The sequence below is a fragment of the Citrus sinensis genome, chromosome 5 (assembly GCF_022201045.2).
Source record: "Citrus sinensis cultivar Valencia sweet orange chromosome 5, DVS_A1.0, whole genome shotgun sequence".
Classification (NCBI taxonomy): Eukaryota; Viridiplantae; Streptophyta; class Magnoliopsida; order Sapindales; family Rutaceae; genus Citrus; species Citrus sinensis.
In genome coordinates this window covers 4,694,477-4,719,398 of record NC_068560.1, presented here as the reverse complement: position 1 = coordinate 4,719,398, position 24,922 = coordinate 4,694,477, and the positions used below count along the sequence as shown (strand labels likewise).

The 24,922-nt window shown below is 31.1% G+C and overlaps 1 protein-coding gene and 1 pseudogene across 3 annotated transcripts; both read right to left on the bottom strand.

The window, feature by feature from the left end:
- Positions 1 to 3,566: 3,566 nt before the first annotated feature.
- LOC102616462 (leucine-rich repeat receptor-like serine/threonine-protein kinase BAM1) lies at positions 3,567 to 4,512 on the bottom strand (annotated as a pseudogene).
- A 3,430-nt stretch (positions 4,513 to 7,942) lies between these two features.
- LOC102612334 (tetrahydroberberine oxidase-like) lies at positions 7,943 to 24,217 on the bottom strand. Of its 3 annotated transcripts, XM_052440973.1 has the most exons (3): positions 23,542 to 24,217; positions 21,597 to 21,744; positions 7,943 to 8,956 (listed from the first exon to the last, which is right to left on the bottom strand). In XM_052440973.1, exons 1-3 carry the CDS (start codon positions 24,176 to 24,178, stop codon positions 8,128 to 8,130), a joined length of 1,614 nt encoding a protein of 537 aa, XP_052296933.1. In that variant the 5' UTR covers positions 24,179 to 24,217; the 3' UTR covers positions 7,943 to 8,127. The 3 variants fall into 3 exon arrangements, with proteins under 3 accessions (XP_052296933.1, XP_052296932.1, XP_006492590.2); XM_052440972.1 differs by lacking the exon at positions 21,597 to 21,744 and having other exon boundaries at positions 7,943 to 9,104; XM_006492527.4 differs by lacking the exons at positions 21,597 to 21,744; positions 23,542 to 24,217 and adding an exon at positions 10,045 to 10,714 and having other exon boundaries at positions 7,943 to 9,104.
- Between the last annotated feature and the right edge of the window lie 705 nt (positions 24,218 to 24,922).

Here is a 24,922-nt window from a genome sequence, read left to right as displayed (position 1 = left end):
ATCATCAAACAACCATTAATTTAATTGATTTGAGAAGCAGGAGAAGTTATTGAAGCATATCAGCCGTGCATACATACATCTAATACATAGAAATGGTCACAGCCAATTGGTTTAATGGCCAACTTTAGCCAATACCCACAAAAAAATGTTCCAATTTTCATCATGCAAGATTTAAGAGAGAGAGTGCGTATTTATGTGTGTGTACGAGATATATTGAAATCATTAACTTCAGTCAGCAATTGTAGAGAGATCTCCTTTTGACAGCTATCGATTTATTTGAGCAGATGAAGAAAGCAAGAAGGAATTGGAGGAAGTTAAATAAATAAATAAATGAAAGAGACGAACGTGGAGAAGGGCTGAAGGAGAGAGGAAGGAAGCAGAGACAAACATATGTCAAAACGTGAAATCTTTAACTTGTCTGATTTTTAACGAACAAAAAGGACTCCATTGTTATAAACTAAATAGTTTCTTTTTCCTTTTATCAGGGGTTAATGGTTTTTTTGGGGTAACAAGGAGTTATTGGTGTAAGTAGATAATGTGACTATAGTTCTTAAAAAGATCAACAATATTACCTATAGGCTATACAGAGCAGTGGCGAAGCTAGCATCATTTTTTTGGGTGGGCTATTTTTTTTAAAAAATAAAATTTACTTCTCAAAAAATTTATTGTATACAAACGAAATTCAGCACACTACATAAGTAAAAATTTAACCATAAAACTATAAAAATATAATATAAATAAGAAAAATATTATCAAATATTGATTTGTTTGTTTTTATTTTTTTAGAAAATATTAATAAAGTAAATTTATAAATTATAATTATTTTTTTTTTTAAAGTTAACTCGTGAGTATTTTATGAAATGAGAGGGAAATATTTTACATGTTCATCTTTTTCTATTTTGTTTCTCCAATCAAATATGTATATGATTAGATGTTATAATTTAATAACTTTTATTATCACAGTGTTTCATGTTCTTTATTGAAAGGCTCTTGATTGGTTTGAAATCAAGATGATTACTGACTTTCGAGGATAGTTAAATGTTCCTTTTTTTGCTCCGTTTTATTTTCTAAAACTACAGTTTCAAGTACATCTAAATAAATAACAATGACATACAAGGATGTAGCAAAAAATATTTTTTAACTGAGATATGTTCAACCTATAATACAATTTGAATTTTTAAGTGTAGCTCAGCTGACCATCAATATATTTTTTACTCGCAGTCATCTGAGTGAATAATATAGTGTAAGAATTAATACTTAATGAGTCAGATTTCTCATTACTATTCAAACCTTAAAAAAAGATACAATATAATTTCAAAAATTTCAAATAACAATATGTAACAATAACTATAATATTCATTGATTTATTACTACACAAAGAATTCATTTTTTGAACTAGGGGCAGAGATGGCTAATGAGCAGTGGACCAATGGCTCCATGGGCACAACACTTCTCATGTTCGTACAGCACTATGATAGAGCAAGACCCATTAATTGGCCATGCCAGGCCATCATTTTTGGCCCATGGGTAATGCCATGCTTAGGCATGACACGGGCCTTGCTTAGGCCCAGTACGTTAAAGCACAGGCTCGTTATAGGCCCATGAGCCCATTCCAATTTTTTCAATTTTTTTCTAAATTTCTTATTTTATTTCAAATTTAAATTTTCAAACTTTGTTTTCTAAATTTTTAATTTTACATTGATAAATCCATTAAATAATTAATTTAAATTTAATTGAATGATTTGAATTGTTGTTTATAATTTCATTTTTAAATAATAAATAGAAATGTTACTTAATTAATTTAAAAATAACATTATTTGAGAGACAAATAAAAAAAATTATTTTTATGAAATGAAAACCTACAAATTACAAATAAAATAAATATATTGGGAAGAAACATATTTACTTGTTGTTTTTATTTTAAGCTTAAGTTGTTAAGTACTTAACTCATAAGCCATTCAAAGTTGAAATCTAGGCATAACTTCACTAATAACTAATTAGTAGGCAACTTTCTGAAAGACTTAGATTTTAGGTTCGACTCTTAATGTTTTATGTAATATGTGTGTTTAGCTAATAGAATTTTTTTAAAATCTAGTAATTTATTATTTATTATTATTTATCGTTATCAAATATTATTATTTATTATTGTTGTTGAGCACTTGAACTTAGTAGATAACTTGATATGGTTCAAAAGAATCATGAGAGAGAGAGATATATATATATATATATATGAGGCTTATGGGATGGTCTAGGTTGCACGATAGCCCAACATGACCCATGGCCCACGTATGTTATGCCATGGACTGTTTGGGTATCAAATTTAGTTTTTATACTTGGTATGGCTGGCCCAATAACCATCTTTAGTTATGAATAAATAAATTCAATTTTTGAATTAGAGGAAGTATTAAAGTATACATGATTAATAAGGATATTTTTATAATTTTAAAACACAGATGAGGCACTTTCATAGATTCAAAGAAAATAAGATTTAACTTAAAATTTTCTTCAAAAATTTTTTGAAGTCAGTCGGGGGCGTACCCCAGCTTGTACTATAGTGACTTTTCTAGTGCTCCCACATTTAGATTGAACAGCAGAATTGAAAATTTTGGGAACTAAATATTCATAGCTTTGCATTGATTAAGTTCATTTTTAAGGTATAGATAAAAACATACAAGTAAGAATCCAGAAAAGCATGCATTTTACTGATTTATCTATTCTATGTAATGTCTGGTAGGGTTAATTTATAAGTCTGTCAAAATAGTGCAATTGGATAAAAGATTATTTTGTTTAAGTGTTCGCTTTAACAAAATCTTTGTCACCACAGAAATATTCTTACAAAGATATTGGAATGCTAGCGTTGGAGGTAACAAAAATCCACATTAACTAGAAAATCTCAACAGAATTATTTGTCATAAATTTTAGAATCTGACCATTTGACTTCACTGTTTGACAGTGATTAAAGAATCTCCTTTTTTTTTTAATTCCACCACTTTATTCTAAGTCCAAGGCCCTACAATTAGGATGTGGGCTGGACCTTCCTACTTTCATGGCCCAATAAGCTATTATTTTTTATCTTTATATTTATTTAAAAAATAATAATTTAAAAAGGAAGCAAGATCTCTCAAATATTTAAAAAATCAAATTTAATTGTTCTCACACATTGCTTATAGTGCTATTTTCATATTGTTAAAAATAAGAATTATTTTCTTATGTTAATATCACTTAAAATTTATATTCATCGAGAAATAAAAATAAAAAATAAAAAATAAAAGAGAGAGATATGCATAAAGCAATGCAATATAAATATCATGTATGTTAACACCCTAATATAATACAAAGAGCATGCAAGTACCTATAAATTATCAATACTTCTCTTTGTCATCACTCACCAAATTGTCTCTCTCCCTGCTAATCGAAGCCCAGAAGAGGAAAAACATAAAATAAAAGAAGATAAACTTTGAACATAAAAGGACTGTAACAAAATCAAGCTAACTTAAAAAAAAAACACCAATAAATTAAAGCCCTAAAAAACGAAAAAATACATTTATAAAAACTTCAAGTTTCCCTCAAATCCAAAGATCTTGTTTCAATTTATTATTAGGGCAACCCTTTTGATCTTTTTCGAGATCCTTCAATGAAAAGGATGAAGATTGGTTAAATTCGGGGGAATGACGAGGGAGTTGGGATCGCATTTGAACAACTTCTCTCATTGTTGGTCTCTCAATTCGATTTTCTTGAATGCATAGCATTGCAATGAAAAGTAAGTGCATTGCTTCTTATTTTGGTACCATCGTTAAACTTGGATCAAGAATGCTCAAAAATTCTTCTTTCCTCTCATTCGTTGCTCTTTTCCTCCATTGTACAATGTCAACACCATCGCCGAAGTTTGAAAAATGCAAACATAAAATAATAATAATAATAATAATCCAAGAGCACGAAAGTAAAATGTACATACCTGGTGCATACGACCCTGCAATTGCTGACATACATTCCGATGCACAGCGTCGATCAAGAATTTGGCGAGGCCGAAGTCGGCGATGTGAGCTTCAAAGGCTGAATTTAGCAAAATGTTGTTTGATTTCACATCTCTACGAGCAATCAAAGGTTAGCAATCATGGTCAAAGTAGCATAGGCCTTTCGCTGCTTCAATGGCGATTTTGTACCTCAAATTCCACCCAAGAAGCTCCCCTTTTTTGCCATGCAATACTTTCCCCAAGCTCCCATTTCTCATGTACTCATAAACAAGCAGATTGGTTTCTTTGTTGGAGCAAAATGCTAGTAACCTGACCATGTTCCTGTGCCTGATGTTGCCTAGTGTTTGAATCTCAGCTTTGAAGACATGATCATGGCTGTGTGTGCCGAAATCGAGCAGTTTTTTCAAGCAATTTCGACCCACTTTGGCATTTTTCCAGGATACACAATCCCAGCTCCTCCTCTGCCTACAACATTGCCATCCTTGACACATTCCCTGATGTCACAAACTGAGAACTCCAGCTCCCGGAATACTGTCATTTTCCAGGAATCCGAACCCGTTTTCTTGAATGATCTGGCCTTGATTATGGCAGCAGTAGCGAAACTCAGTGAGCATATCAGAAGGCCTAATGCAAAAATCAGCTTGAAATCCCCGGGGGACTTTTCCTGGCTGGTGAGCGGTTGGTGTCAAGTTGCAAATTGTTAAGGAGAGTGCCACAGATTTGAGGGTTGCCAGCAAAAGACGAGGCATTCAGCAAAAGACGAGGCTTACCGAAGAAATCATTAAATGAAAAATCAGCAATGGTGAGGCTGTTCATGCATTCTATTGATTTGGGTACGTTTTGGTTCAAGTGGTTTCTTGATAAATTCAAGTAATCGAGGATTCTGACATTGGAAATTTCAGGTGTGATTGAACTAGAGAGTTTGTTTTGGCTCATTTCAAGGTAAGTGAGATGGTTACAGTTTCCAATTTCTGGTGGAACTTCGCCTGAAAGCGAGTTGCGGCTAAGATCAAGCTTTAAGACTTGCCATATCCTTCGTTGGAAATTTTTATATGGAGAGACAGAGTACTCATCTAGTCAAAGATTTTAAATTTTGTTAATGTCACTATATTATTAAATCATATGGATCAATAGCTTTCTCAAACTTTAATGAAATCCAAGATCATATATATATATATTACTGATCTAGTCCAAGATCTTGGACTTTATTAAAGTCCAGAAAAACTTTAAAGCCATATGATTTAATAGTTTAATAACATTACACTATTAAAACACATGACTCAATAGGTTTTTCAGTCATTATACTATTAAACTATATGCATTACTCTATTAAATCATGTGGCTTACAAGTTTTTCCGGTCATTACGCTATTAAATTATATGAGTTAATGGCTTTGGAATAAATTTTGATTGTCTTTAGTGAATTTGACTTTTAAGTAATATTTTGATAAAATTATTAAGATAAAACTAGTAAGGCGTTGTAATTTTTTTATCAAACAACGAAAAGATTGTTTGATAAAATTAACTCAACGTGAAAGACACAATAGCAAATACTGTTTACAAATGTATAGTCTCATCTTTTTATCTTTAATTTTGGTATAAAGTTATCCATACTTCCAAGGATTACTTAGATGGCCACATAGACCTATTGTAATACCCCTAATTATTCTAGGTTGTAGACCTATTGTAATACCCCTAATTATTCTAGGTTGTAGACCTATTGTAATACCCCTAATTATTCTAGGTTGTTTTAGTCATTTCATTATATTAAGGGTAATTTAGTCTTTTCTTATCCATTAATATGTAAGTGCATATATGTGCTCTCTCCATTATAAGAGAAAGAGAGATTGGTAAAAAGAAAGAAAAAGAAAAGACGAGAGAAGAGAGAAAGAAGAAAGACAGGTGAAGAAGCAAAATTCTTTTCCTATGAGCAGCCATAAGTAAAAGTAAGGGTGAGTCATGAGATCAAAGTTGTGTCAATTGAACTAGGTTTTGTGCTGAGAGGGAAGATTTAGGCAAATTTTGATTCTTGATTTTCGGTACTTGTCATAGAGAAGCATGTTTAGATAATAATTGTAGAAGTAAAAATATAATATTTTGCAAGAAACTTTGCTGACGATGTGTTGTTTCAAAAAATATAGTAATTAGTCAAATTTATTTTGATTCTAATTTTGTATATGTTGAACTAGACATCTTCAAAAATGTTTTGAAACATATATCAATCCAATCGGATAAAAATTTAACTTCTTATGATTTTTTCAAATGCAAGCCTGCAAGCTTAGAAAATTCTATTTCCAGTGAAGAATATAAATTGCAAAATTATTTTACCAAAATTAGACATCTTCTAAAATTATGAAATTTGGAATAGTGACTTGTATAATATGTCTAGTGTGATTCTGAAAATTTTCATGATTTTATGATTGATAAACACAACAACAAGAATGTAGAGGATCAAGACAATAAAAACTAGCGGTCAGCCGAATCGCTAGCAATCCAATCATCTTTATAGCATCATTTCAGGCTTCATGAGCAGCGGCCATATTCCTTGATTAGAGATTGCAAGAATAAAGAAAATAATAAATTGCTTTTTAGTATTATAAATTTAGAAATGTTGACTTACATAGAATCATTAGGATTTATTTTCAGTTACTGCAGGAGCATCTTGCTTCCTAAATTTTTGAGTATATATTGTTGGAAACTCTCCCCTTCGAGTTATGAAATTCAGTTACTATCTTTCAACTTTCGTTATGGTATCAGGGCATTCCATGGCCCCTTATATAGACAACCCTCAACACGCAGGCCTTTCACCAATGCTGAGGTCTGATTTCCATCAAATTAGGCCAAACGAATTTTCTCTTATGCTGAAGTCTGAACTTCTTGCCTTTGACTCGATCACTTGGCATAACTCACCACATCCTCAACACCAAAATACCACCAAAGGAAACTAGGACGCAAGATGGAATCAAGGCATCAAATCCCGAGTATATATGTTGTTCCTTGATCAGTTTAAACACCAATCGAGAATCACCAAGATCACACTAAACTCTCTGATAATCAATCAGAGAAACAGAAAGTCAATCATACACAATGAATCACACAGAAACAACAAATCAAGAAACACCAATTTAACTGGTTCGGCCTGGAGATTGCCTATATCCACTAGAGAACGGAGGAGCAAATCTTGTTCCACTCACTGATAACAAGATACAAGCTTAAAGATGAAGTTACAAGCTTTCACACACTGGAATTCATACCTTCTAAGACTACATATACAAGTCTAGAGAACTCTAGAATTATCCCTGATTCGTCAGCTGTGTTCTGGGTTGTTACCACAGAACCCAGATTTTTCCCGCACTTGACAACAACCAATAAAGGTTTTGATCATGTGCTGCCCTCGTGCTATGCACAAGTGAAATGATAACGACTTTATAGGCTGTCGTTTAAAGCTAAAACTTATAAGTAAACACACGTGACAAACGCATGCTTTACTTACGAAGTTTGGCTGACACAATGTGGCTGTCGTCTGCTCCACTTTTTATTCCGCTGACATGTCGCTTAGAAGAGAGTTGACAAGACATACAAAACTCATTACCCAAACCGACAAAGCAATACTTTATCTTGAACCTAGTTTTAAGCTCAGAATTCAACAATATACATGATATACGTCCAGATAACAGCAACAGCCAACAAAGCTTTCCGCGTACTAAGATCATGCCTGGACTTAGTTTTGACTAGTAATGTGAATAATCTTCCCCATTATTTCCGCATTCCATGTATTATTTATTTGTATGTATCTGGTGTTGCTTATAAGTAGCTAGTAATGTGAATCGTGTACTACTATTGGCTTTTATAAAAAACCTAATGGATGTTTGAATAAAATACCGAAAGAATTATTTTCCCCAAAGCTATTCATATTTAGTTGCTATTACGTCAGTCCGTGAAGTTAGGGCTTATGATTGAAAATATTAATTTCTTCAAGCGAATCTGTACGGTGCGAGGAAACCTTTATTAATCAAAAAGATAAAAAGACAAGACACGCCTACTCATGAGCTCCTTACAACAAAAACATGAAAGAAATATAAAGCGGAAATTATTTAGCAATACAATAATCACGCACTACGTTTATTAACTAGCAAGGGCAGCTTTGGACTTGCTCACAGTTCATCTTTCACCAAGTTGAAAGGGGGAATGCTTTGTTCATTTCTGAAGAAATTTTCAGGATCCACCATAGTTTTCACATGCACCAGCCTGTAGAAATTATTTTTGAAATACTTTTTGCCCCAAACACTGGCTTCCTGGACGCTTGTGTGGCCTAATTTGTTATTTGTTCCGACGTCAAGATCCCTGTAATTAATATACGCTGTTCTAGGATTTTTGGCAACATAGGGAGTCATATAATTGAACAACTTTTTGAGCATATTGTCATGCCTTTGATATGTGTCATCAGTTGATTCTAGATCCCAACCCGCATAGTATAAAAGTGTGTATATGTTGCCAGCTCTATGTGGGTACGGAATTTCGGACTCTGAAATCTCACTTATCTTCCCACCATAAGGAAAAAACATTAGAACGCCGTTAGTTTCCTGATCCTGTTCTAAAAATATATCGTAAATTCCTTGAAAAGCTTCTTCGGGAATTGGTTCTGTTAAATAGTCTACTTTTCCTCTGAAAAACCTTACGTGAAAATCCCTACCAAGCAATACATCCACATTAATCGGCTCTTCAACCTCATATCCATCAAGATAGACGATAGATTCAACAAAAGTCATTTCTCTGCAGTCTTTTCTAGTCAAACCGAGCTCAGGAAAACTGTCTTGCATCAATGGAAGCAGCCTGTCAACCCCACCAAGAAACAAGGCCGTGAATACAGAGACCATAGTGGAATTCACTCGTAATAACAAGGGTGAGATGAATAAATCTTCATGAACCTTGTCTGCAATGCACTGCCATTTGAAAAGTAGTTTTGTTGCATTTTGTTCTAAGGTTCTCGGGACGTTGAATACCGTCACAGTTGGTGGAACAGCAACTAGTTTTATTTTCCACGAAACAATGATTCCAAAGCTAGCTCCTCCGCCTCCGCGAATGGCCCAAAATAGATCTTCTCCCATTGATTCTCTATTTAGAAATCTACCTGAAAAGAAGCGAAACAAAGATGGAAAATGCAGACAAATCGACATATGATTGAACAGGGGCGGAGACAGCATATATAGTGATTCACTGAGGGCTTATTCAACGGTAATATAAAAAAATTCAAAAAGTAATAAAGATATAAATTTAAAAGATTTATAATACTACAATATATATTTACAATTGTCTTTTACTAGTATTCATATATTGATACATTGTATTACAATTTTGTTATCAATGTTATTAAAAAAGTCTTTTTCTATGTAAACAATAAAAATAAAAAGATGTTAGGAATTTTTGATGGGCCCTGGATTAGTGGTGGAATTGGAAAAAGTAAGATTAATAAAAAAATTATCAATGAGTTTGTGGCCCGTCTAAAAATTAAATTAATATTAATATTAATATTTATGGGTTTGATTTTAGTTTGAAAGCCCATCTTTTTTACTTGAATTTAAAAATTTGGAGTATGAGAATTTAAGTGTAACATGTATTGCAGGCTTGACTATAAATTAGTGGGTGCTTCAAAAAAATTTATTGAGAATTTTAGGAAAACTAAATTAATTATTAAAGATTTTTTTTTCCCAGTGGAGACTTCCTATAGTAAATCCGCCCCCGTTTGAATGAGCCCTAGAGACTTGGCCGAGGTATATTATAGAAAAATTAATCTGAGTTTTATCCACTCCTAATATTTTTTTTCCTAAATTCTGAATAGAAAAATAATTGATTGATTAATTATTGTTTGTCATTCATTCTCAAATTATACTGATTATAGCAATTCGCCACTCTCCATAGTTTGAGAAATGGTAATAAAAACCTTCAAATTCTGTCACCTGTATAAACTCACCTATTAAACCTACTCTGAATCTTATTATTGCTATTTTCTCTGTAATTTTTTTTTTTTTGAGAAGCTATTTTCTCTGTATTTGTTCGTTAAAATTTCTCACCTTTGACGTCAACCATGTGAGCATCAACTATGTGGTCAGCAGCCATCCCGTACTTACGCAACAGGACACCGTAGCCGCCCCCACTAAAATGTCCACCAACGCCCACACCAGGGCAAGTTCCTACCGGAAAGGTTAGCAGATTCTGGCTCTTCTCAGCAATTCTATAATTAAGTTGCCCGATGGTAGCACCAGATTCAACCCATGCTGTTTTTTCTTCTACATCAACACTGATCTCAATGAAATTTATCAAATCAATGATGATGAAAGGAACGTCAGAAATAGAGGAAAGACCCTCATGATCATGACCTCCACTTCGTACTCTAATTTGCAGACCATTTTTTTTGGAGCATTTAACGGCTGCTTGAATTTCGGACACGTGAAATGGGGTGATGACGAATACAGGTTTCGGGTTTGTGGGGGTTGAGAAAATGAGATTTTTTATTGAAGCCTTTAATACTGATGAATATGAAGAGTTGGTTTGGGTGTAAATCACTTTCGAAATGGTGTTAGATTGTAGAGAAAGACACTTGAGAAAATTTTCATGATTTTCAGCTGCTAAAGCCTCCCCATGAAACGATAACAAAATTACAAAAATAAATGAGAGAATATTTGGGCAGAACAAGCCGTGAGGATTCATTTTTTTTTTGTTACTTATAGAACCGATAAAGGGAGCCAAAGGTATCAACCAATATATATACACAAATGATGGAGAGTACATTTAAGAATAAAAAGGAAAATGGCTAATGGTTTTTTTTTTCTGAGTTTATGATTTAATTGACTTAATTAAATAAGTCTTTTTCATTTTTTAACTTTAGTCGTGGTTATTAAGCTATTTTTTAGTATTTTTGCTTAATGTAAAAAGTGTGAATGACATCATTAATAGATATTCTCAAAACATCCCCATCTAATTAATTAATTTTCATCCTTACCTAAATAAAATTTGCTAATTAACATTATTATCCATCTCTATAACTTATGATAATATAACAGTAGACTATTACTTTTTTTTCTTTTCTTCAAACTAGCATTATTTATCTTTATATTTTTTATGAATATTTTTCAAATAAAAAATCATAAACTACAATAAAATTGATTGACATATACTAATCTAAAATATAAAAGATTCATATTCAACTGAACATAATTTATGTTATGATCATATATTATCTTATTTATATTATTTGAAATGCTTATTATTTGTTTAGCATCAATTTATAAGGGTACAAATGTAAAAATGTTGGTTTTTAGATTTTTTTTAAGTTAAACAATGACTTAGTACATATTTTTAGTAACTCAAAATAAAAATAAAAATGTCACTTAGATTCAGACATTCAACTTTATTTAGAATTTTAGTCTAATTCATATCTATTTAGATTTAAGAAGAAGAAAAAAAACACCAGCTAAATATGAATACGCTACCAACCACGTTAGAATAATACAAAAGAAAACTATTTAAAAAAAAACACATTTGTTACTTATAAATAGGGGAAGGAGTAGGACCAATGTCCCATTAAAATTTTACCTCAAGGGTTCTAATTTAAGTAGTTCTATTAACTAACCACTCTAGTTCTACTATTAAGGGAAGAGTGTGTGTGTGTGTGTGTGACATGCACGTGCATGCTTCACCGCTTCTTTATAAGCCAAACGTGGCTACTTATCAAAGCAACAAGAAGCTACCAGCTTCATGCAAGGCACATCCTTGCTTCACCTGTATGCCTCACTTGTGTGCTTGAGTCGGTGGCCATATATAATTTGAAGGAATTGAAAGCAGTTCTCTTTTTGTATCATTTTTTGAAGTGAGACAGACAAGAAAAAGAAGAAAACCGAGAGAAAAAGAGAAGAGGAAAGAAAAGAAAAAGAAGAAAAGAAATAAAGAAAAAGAAGAAAAGAAATAAAATAAAGGAAGAAGCCAAGAGTGGGAAAAGAAGTTTAAAAGATGAATTGAGAGGGAATGTCACAGCAGGAAATGAAATTGAACAATTAGATTAATATCCAATGAATTAGTGAGAGGAACTCGAGAATTCAAGAACCCATAGGAGCCCTAACGAATCCTGGAGTCAAACATGATCTGTGAGTGGATATTACTAATACTATTATGTATTCCATGAAATATTTATGTTTGAAATTATGTTTTAGTCACCATATGTACCCTCCCCCGTAGACTCTGTGCATGCTTATTGAGAGTTAGGTTACTCTACTCGTGCAACGTAATTAAATTTCACCAGGTATTGAGAGGTTTTCTCACACTGTACTTTTGTAGTTTTGTCGTGTATGTATATAACGTGGTTTTCCCACACTACTTTATTTTATATATATATAAATTATATCTACTCACTGAGTTGCAACCTCATTATTTTCCTATTTATCCATTTTTTTTCCCAGGATTCTGCAAGATTTCGTGTAGATCAATTCTATTCAATTGAGTTTGGGCCACGAAGGCCTTGCTGCATGTCTTGCATTTTGAGCACGTTTATGTTGCTTATGTTTTTTACGTATATGCACTTGTAATGTAAGTATGAATAATGAGACATGTGCAAGTTTTGAATACATATATATTTTCATAGAAGGCACAGAGTATTATTATGTGTTTATAGTAACGGGTATATTTTATAAATATATATTCATGAATTAAGTTTGCGCCACGACTTGTAATTACTAGACCGCATGATATTAGCTTGGACCCAACATATAGGTTAGGGCGGGTCATGTCAGTGTGTGCATATAAATAAAATGATGTCTCATTCAAGTTACACGATTTCTTATGCTAATTCCTGATCTATTTAGCTCAACCATTAATCAAGGGTGAGGATTAGGTGTAACTAATACCAGATATTTTGAATAAATTAAATAAAAAAACCTTAATTCTATTTTTTATCAAATCATGGACTCACCCCACCCCACCTTTCTTTTATGGGAGGGCCTAAGTTACGTTTAGCGTAACTTACACCCTCTCACAGCAACAGTGCCAGGTGGGGTCAGCGCAACTGTTGCTGTGAGAGGTACAAGTTACGTAACTTAGCGCCTGCCTTTTTTTATACGTCACAAACATGAAACAAGTCAACAACCATCCATCCAATCTGTCCAAGCTTTATAACAGTCTTCCTCTTTCCTCTTATTCATATCATCTATCAATTTCATAACTTTATAATCTATTAAGTCATGCTAATCCTATGTACTAGCCTCTCAAAAAGTGTGATGCTGGGAAAATTTTTCAAATATATATATCTTCAAAATTATTAGTAGAACGTATCTATTTGACATTCACTTTTTTACTTTATTAGAGCCAATGAGTGTAAAAGAGTTTTAGTAAAATGTGATTATATCTCTCTTCATGTATCTTTTTCTAATTTGTGCAATACAAGTAACATTGTTTTCATGCATCAAGAAAACATGTTGGTGCTAGCGGGAATTATTATTGAACAAACAAAGCAGTAAATTTAAATTGTAATACGAAGTTACTATTTAAATTAAAAACTAAGTATAGACCTCTAAAAAACTAAATAGTTATGGAGGAAGTAGTTATAGTAGTTAGTAAATATATATATATAGATATATATAATCGCCAGAAAGAATAAAATTAGGTGTTTAAAGAACTGCAATATTAGTTAAAAGTAGAGAATTGTTCTTAAAATAAGTTTGAGGTAGAAGTGAATTGTTGATCATAGTTGTGGAGTAAGTAGTTAAATTTATCTTTATATTTCGATCTAGATAATTTTTATTGCAAGTTCAATCATTTTTTTAATTCGTAGTAAATATATGCTTGATAAACCAAGGGCAGATCCAAGACTCGTAATGAACCCAGGCTAATTTATAAATGAGTGGTAAATTTACATTCTAAAAATTACTTTGAATACTCTATTACCATGTACACTCATCAATTAAATATAAAATTTTAAATTTTACTTTGTACTCATTAACATGTCAAAAATATCCTAAAGTAAACCATTTAAATTAATTTACTGAAAACAAGAAGAAAACTATTATCAACAACAAAATTAAATATTAAAAATTTTGTATATATTTACAACAAGTGGAATCAGGTCAAGTTGTAAATAAATTCTTTAACATAATTTTAGTTATTAATTTTTGTTTGCTAAATAATATGTTAAAACATATAGATTTTTACACTCATTTCCTTGCCTGCAACGGCAATTGAAAAAAAAAAATTGTCCAATTCACAGAAGAAGTTAGAAAAATTTAAGAAATGCTGCTACTAGATACAGCAATTGATTTGGCTTCAATTTCTGCTTGAGATCTTTTTTTTCCTGAAAATAAACTTAAAAAAAAGGCATATATATGAACAGTTGAACATCTTGACAATATTATAATTTAATTTAATATTTTGAATTAAAAGTTGTGTTCCGTTTTCAAACTTACTGCTCTGCTAGCTGCATAACATAACGCTATCTATTATTTGAAGTAGTGGGATGGCTGCACGTGTATGCTTCTCTCTGGATGGACATATCACTTCACTAATATTAGTATCCCAATATGTACGTCGCCAGCACAATTTGGAAGTATATTGGGAAGTCAACATTTTGGTTAGTTAATAATTTTCCGCGAGGTACGTAGCCATCTAGTTTTAAACATTTTTTGACTGCAAAAATTTTGACTTCCACGTTCTAAATAAAATTAATTAAATATGTCATAATTAATATATTATAAAAAAACTAAAAAAAGTTACAAGAATTGACCAGGATCTTGCCACCACAAATTGAAAGAAAATAATTGTTTGATCCAAAATTTCAAAGTGTATTGAAAAGTAAACTTTGTTGTTAATTGTTGCGGGTCAAGTTGGTGCTGTCCTTATACAAGTCTTCTCACTTTTTTTTTTCTTGCTGCGTGTTTGACTAATGCATTTTATTTACATTGCAGCTATTATTTTATTATTTTAAATATTAATAAATATATTAAAAGTTTTGTCAAGAAAACAAGTTTCTACAATTTTTTTTTTTTTTGGTTGAGAAGCTACAATCTTTTAGACTTGAGTGAGAATATATATATTCTGACTGAAGTTTAAAAGATTATAGAAACTTGTTTTGTTGACAAACCTTTTATTATATTTATCAATAGTTAAAACAATAAATTAATAACCATAATGTAAATAAAATGCATTAGTCAAACAAGCGGCAAGATATATATGGGGTCCAACTCAGCCGGACCCCATATATCTCTCTATCATTTAACCTCAAATTTATTTTGACAAGGCCAAACCCCGATATTAGTCGTCTTTGTTTGCTGCGCATGTGCTGTCCTTGTATTTTCTACAGTTGCCGAGAACGAGACACATCGAACAGCCTTGCTTAAACTCTTCAAGTCCGCATTTATGTTTGCGTCGAGCTCGCATATGCATGAGTTTATTAAATTATTAATTAGTGATGAAAAGTCGAACCCATAAGAAATGATAAAAATTAAGAAAATAAAATTTAAGTTAAGTCAATTGCAATTTTAAATTAGTTCAAAGGATAAGTAACATTCGTCAATTCATTTTTAAAATATTATAAGGGCATAAATCATCGTTTAAGTTATGTGGAATTTATATACAAGCATATAATATATACTTATTTCACCCTTAATTATATATTTATTAGTTAATTTTAATTATTATTTTGAATTAATTAAATTATTATATTGAACGAGAAATTAATTAGAGATCATGGATGAAAAGCACATGAAAAATAATAATTTGGTGAAGCGTTTAAAGAATTAATACAAGCCGTGGCTGAGCTAAGTGTAAAGATTAATTTGCATTTGGAAGGAATTTCAATTCTGCGATCAGAAAACACGGGCCGAGGATTGTGGCGTCAATTAGAAAGATTGTTTTCAAAATTGGTTAGATTCGGCAAATAGCGGATGGTCATGGGCATTATAAGGATTGGATTCCGCCCATAATGGATGGTCGTGGGGATTATGTGAGGCGGGGAGGAAGAGGAGCACTGCAGCAGCAGTTCTTCAAAGCTTGTTTCTATGGCTCGTTATATCAATTTTATTACTCTCAATTCAAGAATGTCTTGTTAATTTTCTTATACTAAAATTAAAGATGAAGCTTTGTTCTTTGAAATAATTGTTTTTTTTATATAATTCATTCGCTATATATGTTCTTTAATGATTATGGTTGTGGCTTTACATGATTGATTGGAGAATTATCTTTTCATTTTTAATATCATGTATTCTTGATAGTTAAGAGATTATTTGATGGAACACTAATGTGATTCTCTTTGATTATTTATTTTTCAATAAATTAGATACATAAAATGTTTAGGAAATTTTGATTTTTTGTTTTTCAATATATATATATATATATATATATATGATGCTTAAAAATTATACTTTGAAACGAAAAAGAACGTACATTAGATTTAATTACTTAGACTTAATAAGATGAGATAGATTGGTTCAAATATAGATTGATACGAGTTGTTACTGCAAAACTAAAAATTAATAATAATTAGATAATTAAGAGTCGAATAGTGTTAGATTATGAAACATTAATAGCCTTTATTTTATTAAAATTTCTTTTGCTTTAATTGTTTTATTAATTTAATTTTCTTTAAAATTAAATTTGTTCAACTAGTTTACAATTAATATTATTCAAATTTAAATTAAACTTTTCAATTTATATCCGTTTTTGTGGTTTGATCTCATTACTATTATGCCAATTTTAAAGATTTGTAAACTTACGAATATATTAAAATTATGCGCAAAAACTATTTGCTTTAGGGAGTTGATTCAAGTAACTTGGTTTGATTGGGCGCAAGTTAAAAGAAAGAATCGTTCGATGAAGTCTCGCAATGAGAGTTCATGAGCAGGAAAGAAGAATTAATTCAAAGCCGTCAATAGAGCTAGAATGGGTGACGTTTGATTGAATCATCATGAGGAATCTATGGAGGAGTCTAGAATGGGTGACGATAAACATTGAAGAGTCATCGTGATGTCAATGTGATGATAAACGTTGACGGGGAATTGTTAAAGTACATTGTTATGTACCATATATCAATCCTATAATTATTATTATCAATAAATCAAAACTAGAATCAACAAAAGTTATGTGGTGTTACCCGTAGTAGGTGACTCTAGTCGAATATGTTTCCACAATGATTTACGATCGCCACAGTTTGGTTTGCTATAAGCCTAAAATTTTTAAAATAATTAATGTTAGTAATAATTATTTTATTTAAGAAATTAGTTAAATATTAGATCAATTTTATTCTTGAAGCATTGTAAGTCATAAATTTTAGTAGGCTATTACAAAATTTAGTGTAAAACAAAGGGGACAAACTAATAATTCACGTTAACTGGGTAAATTTTCAAATGTTATATCTTTATCTCAGATTTATATTTTTCACTTAATTAGAATAGCCAGGGCCAGCCTAGGAATGTGCATAATCACGTGCTCCGTACACAATTTTTTAAAATCTGTTCTAAGATAAAATGACTTTGCCTATATATAAAGAGGTACAGAGGTACTGGTGTAAGTAGATAATAAGACTATTGTTCTTAACAAAATCAATTTTTTACCCTATACAGATTCAATTTCAAGAGCTCGTATGTATTTTATGAAATGAGAGAAACATTTTTTATGTTGATGTTTTTCTATTTTGTTTCTCCAATAAAAAATGTGTATGACTAGATGTTATAATTTAATAACTTTTTGTTATCACTGTTTTTCATGTTCTTTACCCTTTATTGAAGGAAAATTATCAGTCATATGCTCTTAAATGACACCCGTATCAAACGTGCTACAACATTTTTTAAAAGTATCACTCGTATACCCTAAGTTAACAAAACACTTCTGTCGTCCATCAATCCGTTAACTTCCGTTAGAAAGTTAATAGAATTGTGACAAATTAATTATTTCGCCCTTGAAACTCAAAATGAGGTAAAAAGATAAATTTACCCAAAAAAATTAACGTAAATTTTCAATACACAATTTTTTTTATTAACAATATATTTATTAAAAAAATATGAATTATTAATGGTACATATTATTAACAATTATCCGTAAAAAATATTCATATTATACCATAAAAAATTTCAGTTGGAGCTTGGAGGAGTAGATCTTCAAAAATTTAGGTTAACTTTTGGAGGAGTAAATTCGGTTATAAAATAGCTTTTTTTTTAGCAATTATTAATAATTATCCGATAAATGTGATGATATGTCATTTTTATCAATATATATCATATGACACATCATATTTTACTAGGCAAATGAGATGACATGTCGTTTCTTAAAAAAGACTAGATTACTCTTATGATGTCAACGCTTGCAAACGGCAGTTAACGGATTGGTGGACGGCAGAAGTGTTTTGTCAACTTAGGGTATGCGAGTGATATACTTGAAAAGTGTTGTAGCACGTTTTATACTGATATCATTTAAGGGTATATGGCTGATAATTTCCCTTTATTGAATGATGTCTTGAATGGCTTATAATAAAAATGCTTACTGAATTTAAAGGATAGTTAAAATGTTCTATTTTTGGCCCCTTTTTATTCTCGTTAACAACAATATTACACTTTAATTTTTAAGTACATCTAAATATATAACAATGAGATACATGGACGTAGTAAAAAAAAAAAATTTAGTTGGGGCACATTCAACGTGTAGTACAATTTCATTTCTTAAGCATAGCTCAGTTGACTGTATTATATCTTGCACTTGCAGTCATTTGAGTGAATAATATAGGGTAAAATTATGGCACTATAAATATAAGCATAACTCAGTTGACTGTATTAGTATTAATGAGTAAGATTTCTCATTACCATCCAAACCTTAAAAAAAAAAGGGCAATATAACTTCAAAAAGTTCAAATAACAATATATATGGCACTATAAATATAATATTCATTGATTTATTTCTACATTAAGAATTCATTTTTTGAGGAAGCTGATTATTTATTAAGAACGAAATCTTATAAGGCATGGCAATGGCCAAGACACGAGCCCATGGATCCACTCCAATTTTTTTGAATTTTTTTTTGTTAATTTCTTATTTTAGTTTGTTCAAGAAAATAAAAATACAAACTTAAAAGCTAAAGTTTAAACTTTAAAAATTAAATTTGGAATTTTACATTGTATTTTGAATTTCTAATTTTCCATTGATAAACCTATAACTGAGTTAATTTAAATTTTACTAAATGATTTGAATCGTTATTAATAATTTTATTTTTAAAGAGTAAATAAAAATATTACTCAATTAAATTTAAAATAACATTATAAACTCTTTTAATTCATAATTTATTATTATTTATCAGTTATCAAATATCAATATTTATTATTATTGCTGAACACTTGAATTTAGTGGATAACTTGACATGGATCAATAGAATCATGACTCGACAAAAACCAAAAAAATAAATTCTTTATTAAAATTGTGGCCCGTGGGATGACCCAAGGCACGGCCCATATTGCACGACAGGCCAGCACGGGCGACATATGCTGTACCTATGGGACATCTTAGGACTCAGATTTACCTTTTCTGTTGGGCCAAAATGGCCATTTTTTAATGGGCCAGCATAGCCCAATGACTATCTCTAACAATGGGTAAGTAAATTCAATTTTTAAACTATGGGCAATTACTAAACTTTTCCCAATCAAGAAGGATTTTTCATAATTTTAAACACACAGATGGGGGCAATTTCCCAAAACCACCTGGGGATGTACCCCAGCTAGTCCTATACTGGCTCCCCAGTGCCCCACATTGAGACAATGAGATATAGATTGAAGAACTGAATTGAAAATTTTGGGGCCAATATTCATAGCTTTGAATCGGCTAAATTCATATTTAAGGTATAAATAAATACATAAAACTAAGAATCTAGAAGGCTTACATTTTACTGATTTCTTCATTCCCTTTGACGTGTTGTAGGGTTAATTTATAAGTCTTTCAAAATCGTGCTAATTAAATATGATTTTGATGTGAACTTTCTAGTTTATACGTTCGCTTTAACAAAATCTTTGTAACCATATTCTTACACAAATATTGGAATGTGAGCGTTGCAGATAACAAATATCCAAATGAACTAGAAATTTTGTAATAAATTTTAGAATCTGACCATTCACTTCATTGTCCGACTGATGAAAGAATGTTATTTTTTGAAAATATATATATATATATATATATATATATATATATATATATATATATATATATATATATATATATATATATATATATATATATATAAAGGGTAAAATTATGGTACCATTGTGGTAGCATAGCTGGCCCATATATAAAACCACTACTTTATTCCAAGTTCAAGGCCTTACAATTAGGACTTGGGCTGGACCTTCCTACATACATGGGCCCATAACCTATAATTTTTTACCATTATATTTATTAAAAAATAATAATTTAAAAAGGGTGCAAATTCTCTCAAATCTTAGAAATCAAATTTGATCGTTCTCAAACATTGCTGATAGCGCTACTTTCATATTGTTAATAAATAATAATTATTTTCTCATGTTAGTATCGCTTAAAATTACTACTTCTCTTTGGCACCAAATCCTCTATTTCCCTGCTAATCTAAGCCCAAAAGAGGAAAAACAGAAAATAAAAAATGTATACTTTGCACATAAAAAGACTATACAAAGCAGAAATTATTTAGCAATACAATTATCTCTCTCTCTCTCTCTCTCTCTCTCTCACACACACACATATATTATCTGACCCTAGCCTGCACTACGTTTATTAACTAGCAAGGGCAGCCTTGGACTTGCTCACAGTTCATCTTTCACCAAGTTGAAAGGGGGAATGCTTTGTTCATTTCTGAAGAAATTTTCAGGATCCACCATAGTTTTCACATGCACCAACCTGTAGAAATTATTTTTGAAATACTTTTTACCCCAAACACTGGCTTCCTGGACGCTTGTGTGGCCTACTTTGTTATTTGTTCCGACGTCAAGATCTCTGTAATTAATATACGCTGTTCTAGGATTTTTGGCAACATAGGGAGTCATATAATTGAACAACTTTTTGAGCATATTGTCATGTCTTTGATATGTGTCATCAGTTGATTCTAGATCCCAACCCGCATAGTATAAAAGTGTGTATATGTTGCCAGCTCTATGTGGGTACAGAATTTCGGACTCTGAAATCTCACTTATCTTCCCACCATAAGGAAAAAACATTAGAACGCCGTTAGTTTCCTGATCCTGTTCAAAAAATATATCATAAATTCCTTGAAAAGCTTCTTCGGGAATTGGTTCTGTTAAATAGTCTGCTTTTCCTCTCATAAACCTTACGTGAAAATCCCTACCAAGCAATACATCCACATTAATCGGCTCTTCAACCTCATATCCATCAAGAATCAAGATAGACGATAGATTCAACAAAAGTCATTTCTCTGCAGTCTTTTCTGGTCAAACCAAGCTCAGGAAAACTGTCTTGCATCAATGGAAGCAGCCTATCAACCCCACCAAGAAACAAGCCCGTGAATACAGAGACCATAGTGGAATTCACTCGTCATAACAAGGGTGAGATGAATAAATCTTCATCAACCTTGTCTGCAATGCACTGCCATTTGAAAAGTAGTTTTGTTGCATTTTGTTCTAAGGTTCTCGGGACGTTGAATACCGTCACAGTTGGTGGAACAGCAACTAGATTTATTTTCCACGAAACAATGATTCCAAAGCTAGCTCCTCCGCCTCCGCGAATGGCCCAAAATAGATCTTCTCCCATTGATTCTCTATTTAGAAATCTACCTGAAAAGAAGCGAAACAAAGATGGAAAATGCAGACAAATCGACATATGATTGAACAGGGGCGGAGACAGCATATATAGTCATTCACTGAGGGCTTATTCAACGGTAATATAAAAAAATTCAAAAAGTAATAAAGATATAAATTTAAAAGATTTATAATACTACAATATATATTTACAATTGTCTTTTACTAGTATTCATATATTGATACATTGTATTACAACTTTGTTATCAATGTTATTAAATAAGTCTTTTTCTATGTAAACAATAAAAATAAAAAGATGTTAGGAATTTTTTATGGGCCCTGGATTAGTGGTGGAATTGGAAAAAGTAAGATTAATAAAAAAAGAGTGGCACTATTGGCACTCCTCAATAATCCTATCAAAACCCCATTTTTGTTTTTCCAATTTTAACCATGCAAGAAATTACATTAAAAGACCTCTAATGAAACTCCTGCAAGGAGCCTGCACAATTCAAGTTTGAATTCAGATACAAAACTTCTCTTCTCTGCACCCATTCCAAATAACGAAGAAAAAACTTAAATAATAAACAGTCGATTATATATGTTCACAAATTCTTATTATTATTTTCTGACTTATGGCAAGATTATAAATTGTTCAGTCAAATTTGATGAGTCAATTTCTAATATTTGTGAACTCATCTCTCTCTTTAAAAGCTCTCTAAATCCTCACGTCTCATATTATTTATGCTTTTATCTGTATTTAATGCTTTATTGATGCATGCAATTGAATTGAAGCAGCCAAGAAAATTTTCCATTTCAAGCATTGTAGAATAAGAAAGTTGTATGAAAGAGAAATCTTCTCACAACAAAGATATCACCCTTCTACTTCTAGATGGAAGTCTCTTATTTTGCCAAAATTTCTCCACTCCTCCATATATTAGAAAATATAATTTCCTATATAAACTATATTATATATTTTACGAAAATTTCTTCTATTGTCTTCTTATTTCTCAAATCCCTCTTTTGTGATGTAAATTTAGGTTTTAAAATAGATTACAAGACCCAGTCCTTTACATAGACTTTTTCATATTTTTTTCCCATAGTGAACAAGGGTGTTAAGGGAACTGAAGGTGGTGTTAAAAGAGGAATAGTCAATTTTGAAATGATTAAATGGGGTATATTTAGGGAAGGGGCTGTAAGAGAATTATTGAGGGGTGACAATAGCACCACTCATAAAAAAATTATTAATGAGTTTGTGGCCCGTCTAAAAATTAAATTAAATTAATATTAATATTTATGGGTTTGATTTTAGTTTGAAAGCCCATCTTTTTTTATTTGAATTTAAAAATTTGGAGTGTGAGAATTTAAGTGTAACGATGTATTGCAAGCTTGACTATAAATTAGTGGGTGCTTCATCAAAATTTATTGAGAATTTTAGTAAAACTAAATTAATTATTAAAGATTTTTTTTTCCAATGGAGACTTCCTATAGTAAATCCGCCCCCATTTGAATGAGTCCTAGAGACTTGGCCGAGGTATATTATAGAAAAATTGATCTGAGTTTTATCCACTCCTAATATTTTTTTTCCTAAATTCTGAATAGAAAAATAATTGATTGATTAATTATTGTTTGTCATTCATTCTCAAATTATACTGATTATTGCAATTCGCCACTCTCCATAGTTTGAGAAATGGTAATAAAAACCTTCAAATTCTGTCACCTGTATAAACTCACCTATTAAACCTACTCTGAATGTTATTATTGCTATATTCTCTGTAATTTTTTTTTTTTTTTGAGAAGCTATTTTCTCTGTATTTGTTCTTTAAAATTTCTCACCTTTGACGTCAACCATGTGAGCATCAACTATGTGGTCAGCAGCCATCCCGTACTTACGCAACAGGACACCGTAGCCGCCCCCACTAAAATGTCCACCAACGCCCACACCAGGGCAAGTTCCTACCGGAAAGGTTAGCAGATTCTGGCTCTTCTCAGCAATTCTATAATTAAGTTGCCCGATGGTAGCACCAGATTCAACCCATGCTGTTTTTTCTTCTACATCAACACTGATCTCAATGAAATTTATCAAATCAATGATGATGAAAGGAACGTCAGAAATAGAGGAAAGACCCTCATGATCATGACCTCCACTTCGTACTCTAATTTGCAGACCATTTTTTTTGGAGCATTTAACGGCTGCTTGAATTTCGGACACGTGAAATGGGGTGATGACGAATACAGGTTTCGGGTTTGTGGGGGTTGAGAAAATGAGATTTTTTATTGAAGCCTTTAATACTGATGAATATGAAGAGTTGTTTTGGGTGTAAATCACTTTCGAAATGGTGTTAGATTGTAGAGAAAGACACTTGAGAAAATTTTCATGATTTTCAGCTGCTAAAGCCTCCCCATGAAACGATAACAAAATTACAAAAATAAATGAGAGAATATTTGGGCAGAACAAGCCGTGAGGATTCATTTTTTTTTTTTTCTTACTTAGAGAACTGATGAAGGGAGCCAAAGGTATCAACCAATATATATACACAAATGATGAAGAGTACATTTAAGAATAAAAAGGAAAATGGCTAATGGTTTTTTTTTCTGACTTTACGATTTAATTGACTTAATTAAATAAGTCCTTTTCATTTTTTAACTTTAGTCATGGTTATTAAGCTATTTTTTTAGTATTTTTGCTTAATGTAAAAAGTGTGAATGACATCATTAGTATATATTCTCAAAATATCCACATCTGATTAATTAATTTTCATCCTTACCTAAATAAAATTTGTTAATTAACATTATTATCCATCTCTATAACTTATGATAATATAACAGTAGACTATTACTTTTCTTTTCTTTTCTTCAAACTAGCATTATTTATCTTTATATTTTTATGAATATTTTTCAAATAAAAAATCATAAACTACAATAAAATTGATTGACATATACTAATCTAGAATATTAAAGATTCATATTCAACTGAACATAATTTATGTTATGATAATATATTATCTTATTTATGTTATTTGAGATGCTTATTATTTGTTTAGCATCAATTTATAAGGGTACAAATGTAACAATGTTGGTTTTTAGATTTTTTTTAAGTTAAACAAATGACTTAGTACATATTTTTAGTAACTCAAAATAAAAATAAAAATGTCACTTAGATTCATACATTCAACTTTATTTAGAATTTTAGTCTAATTCATATCTATTTAGATTT

Coding starts and splice junctions, on each gene's coding strand:
- LOC102612334 (XM_052440973.1), bottom strand. CDS start 24,178: ATGAATCCTCACGGCTTGTTCTGCCCAAATATTCTCTCATTTATTTTT. Junction 21,745..23,541: donor TCACATGGTTGACGTCAAAG/GTGAGAAATTTT, acceptor GCTTCTTTTCAG/GTAGATTTCTAAATAGAGAA. Junction 8,957..21,596: donor GTATTCAACGTCCCGAGAAC/CTTAGAACAAAA, acceptor CGTCCCGAGAAC/CTTAGAACAAAATGCAACAA.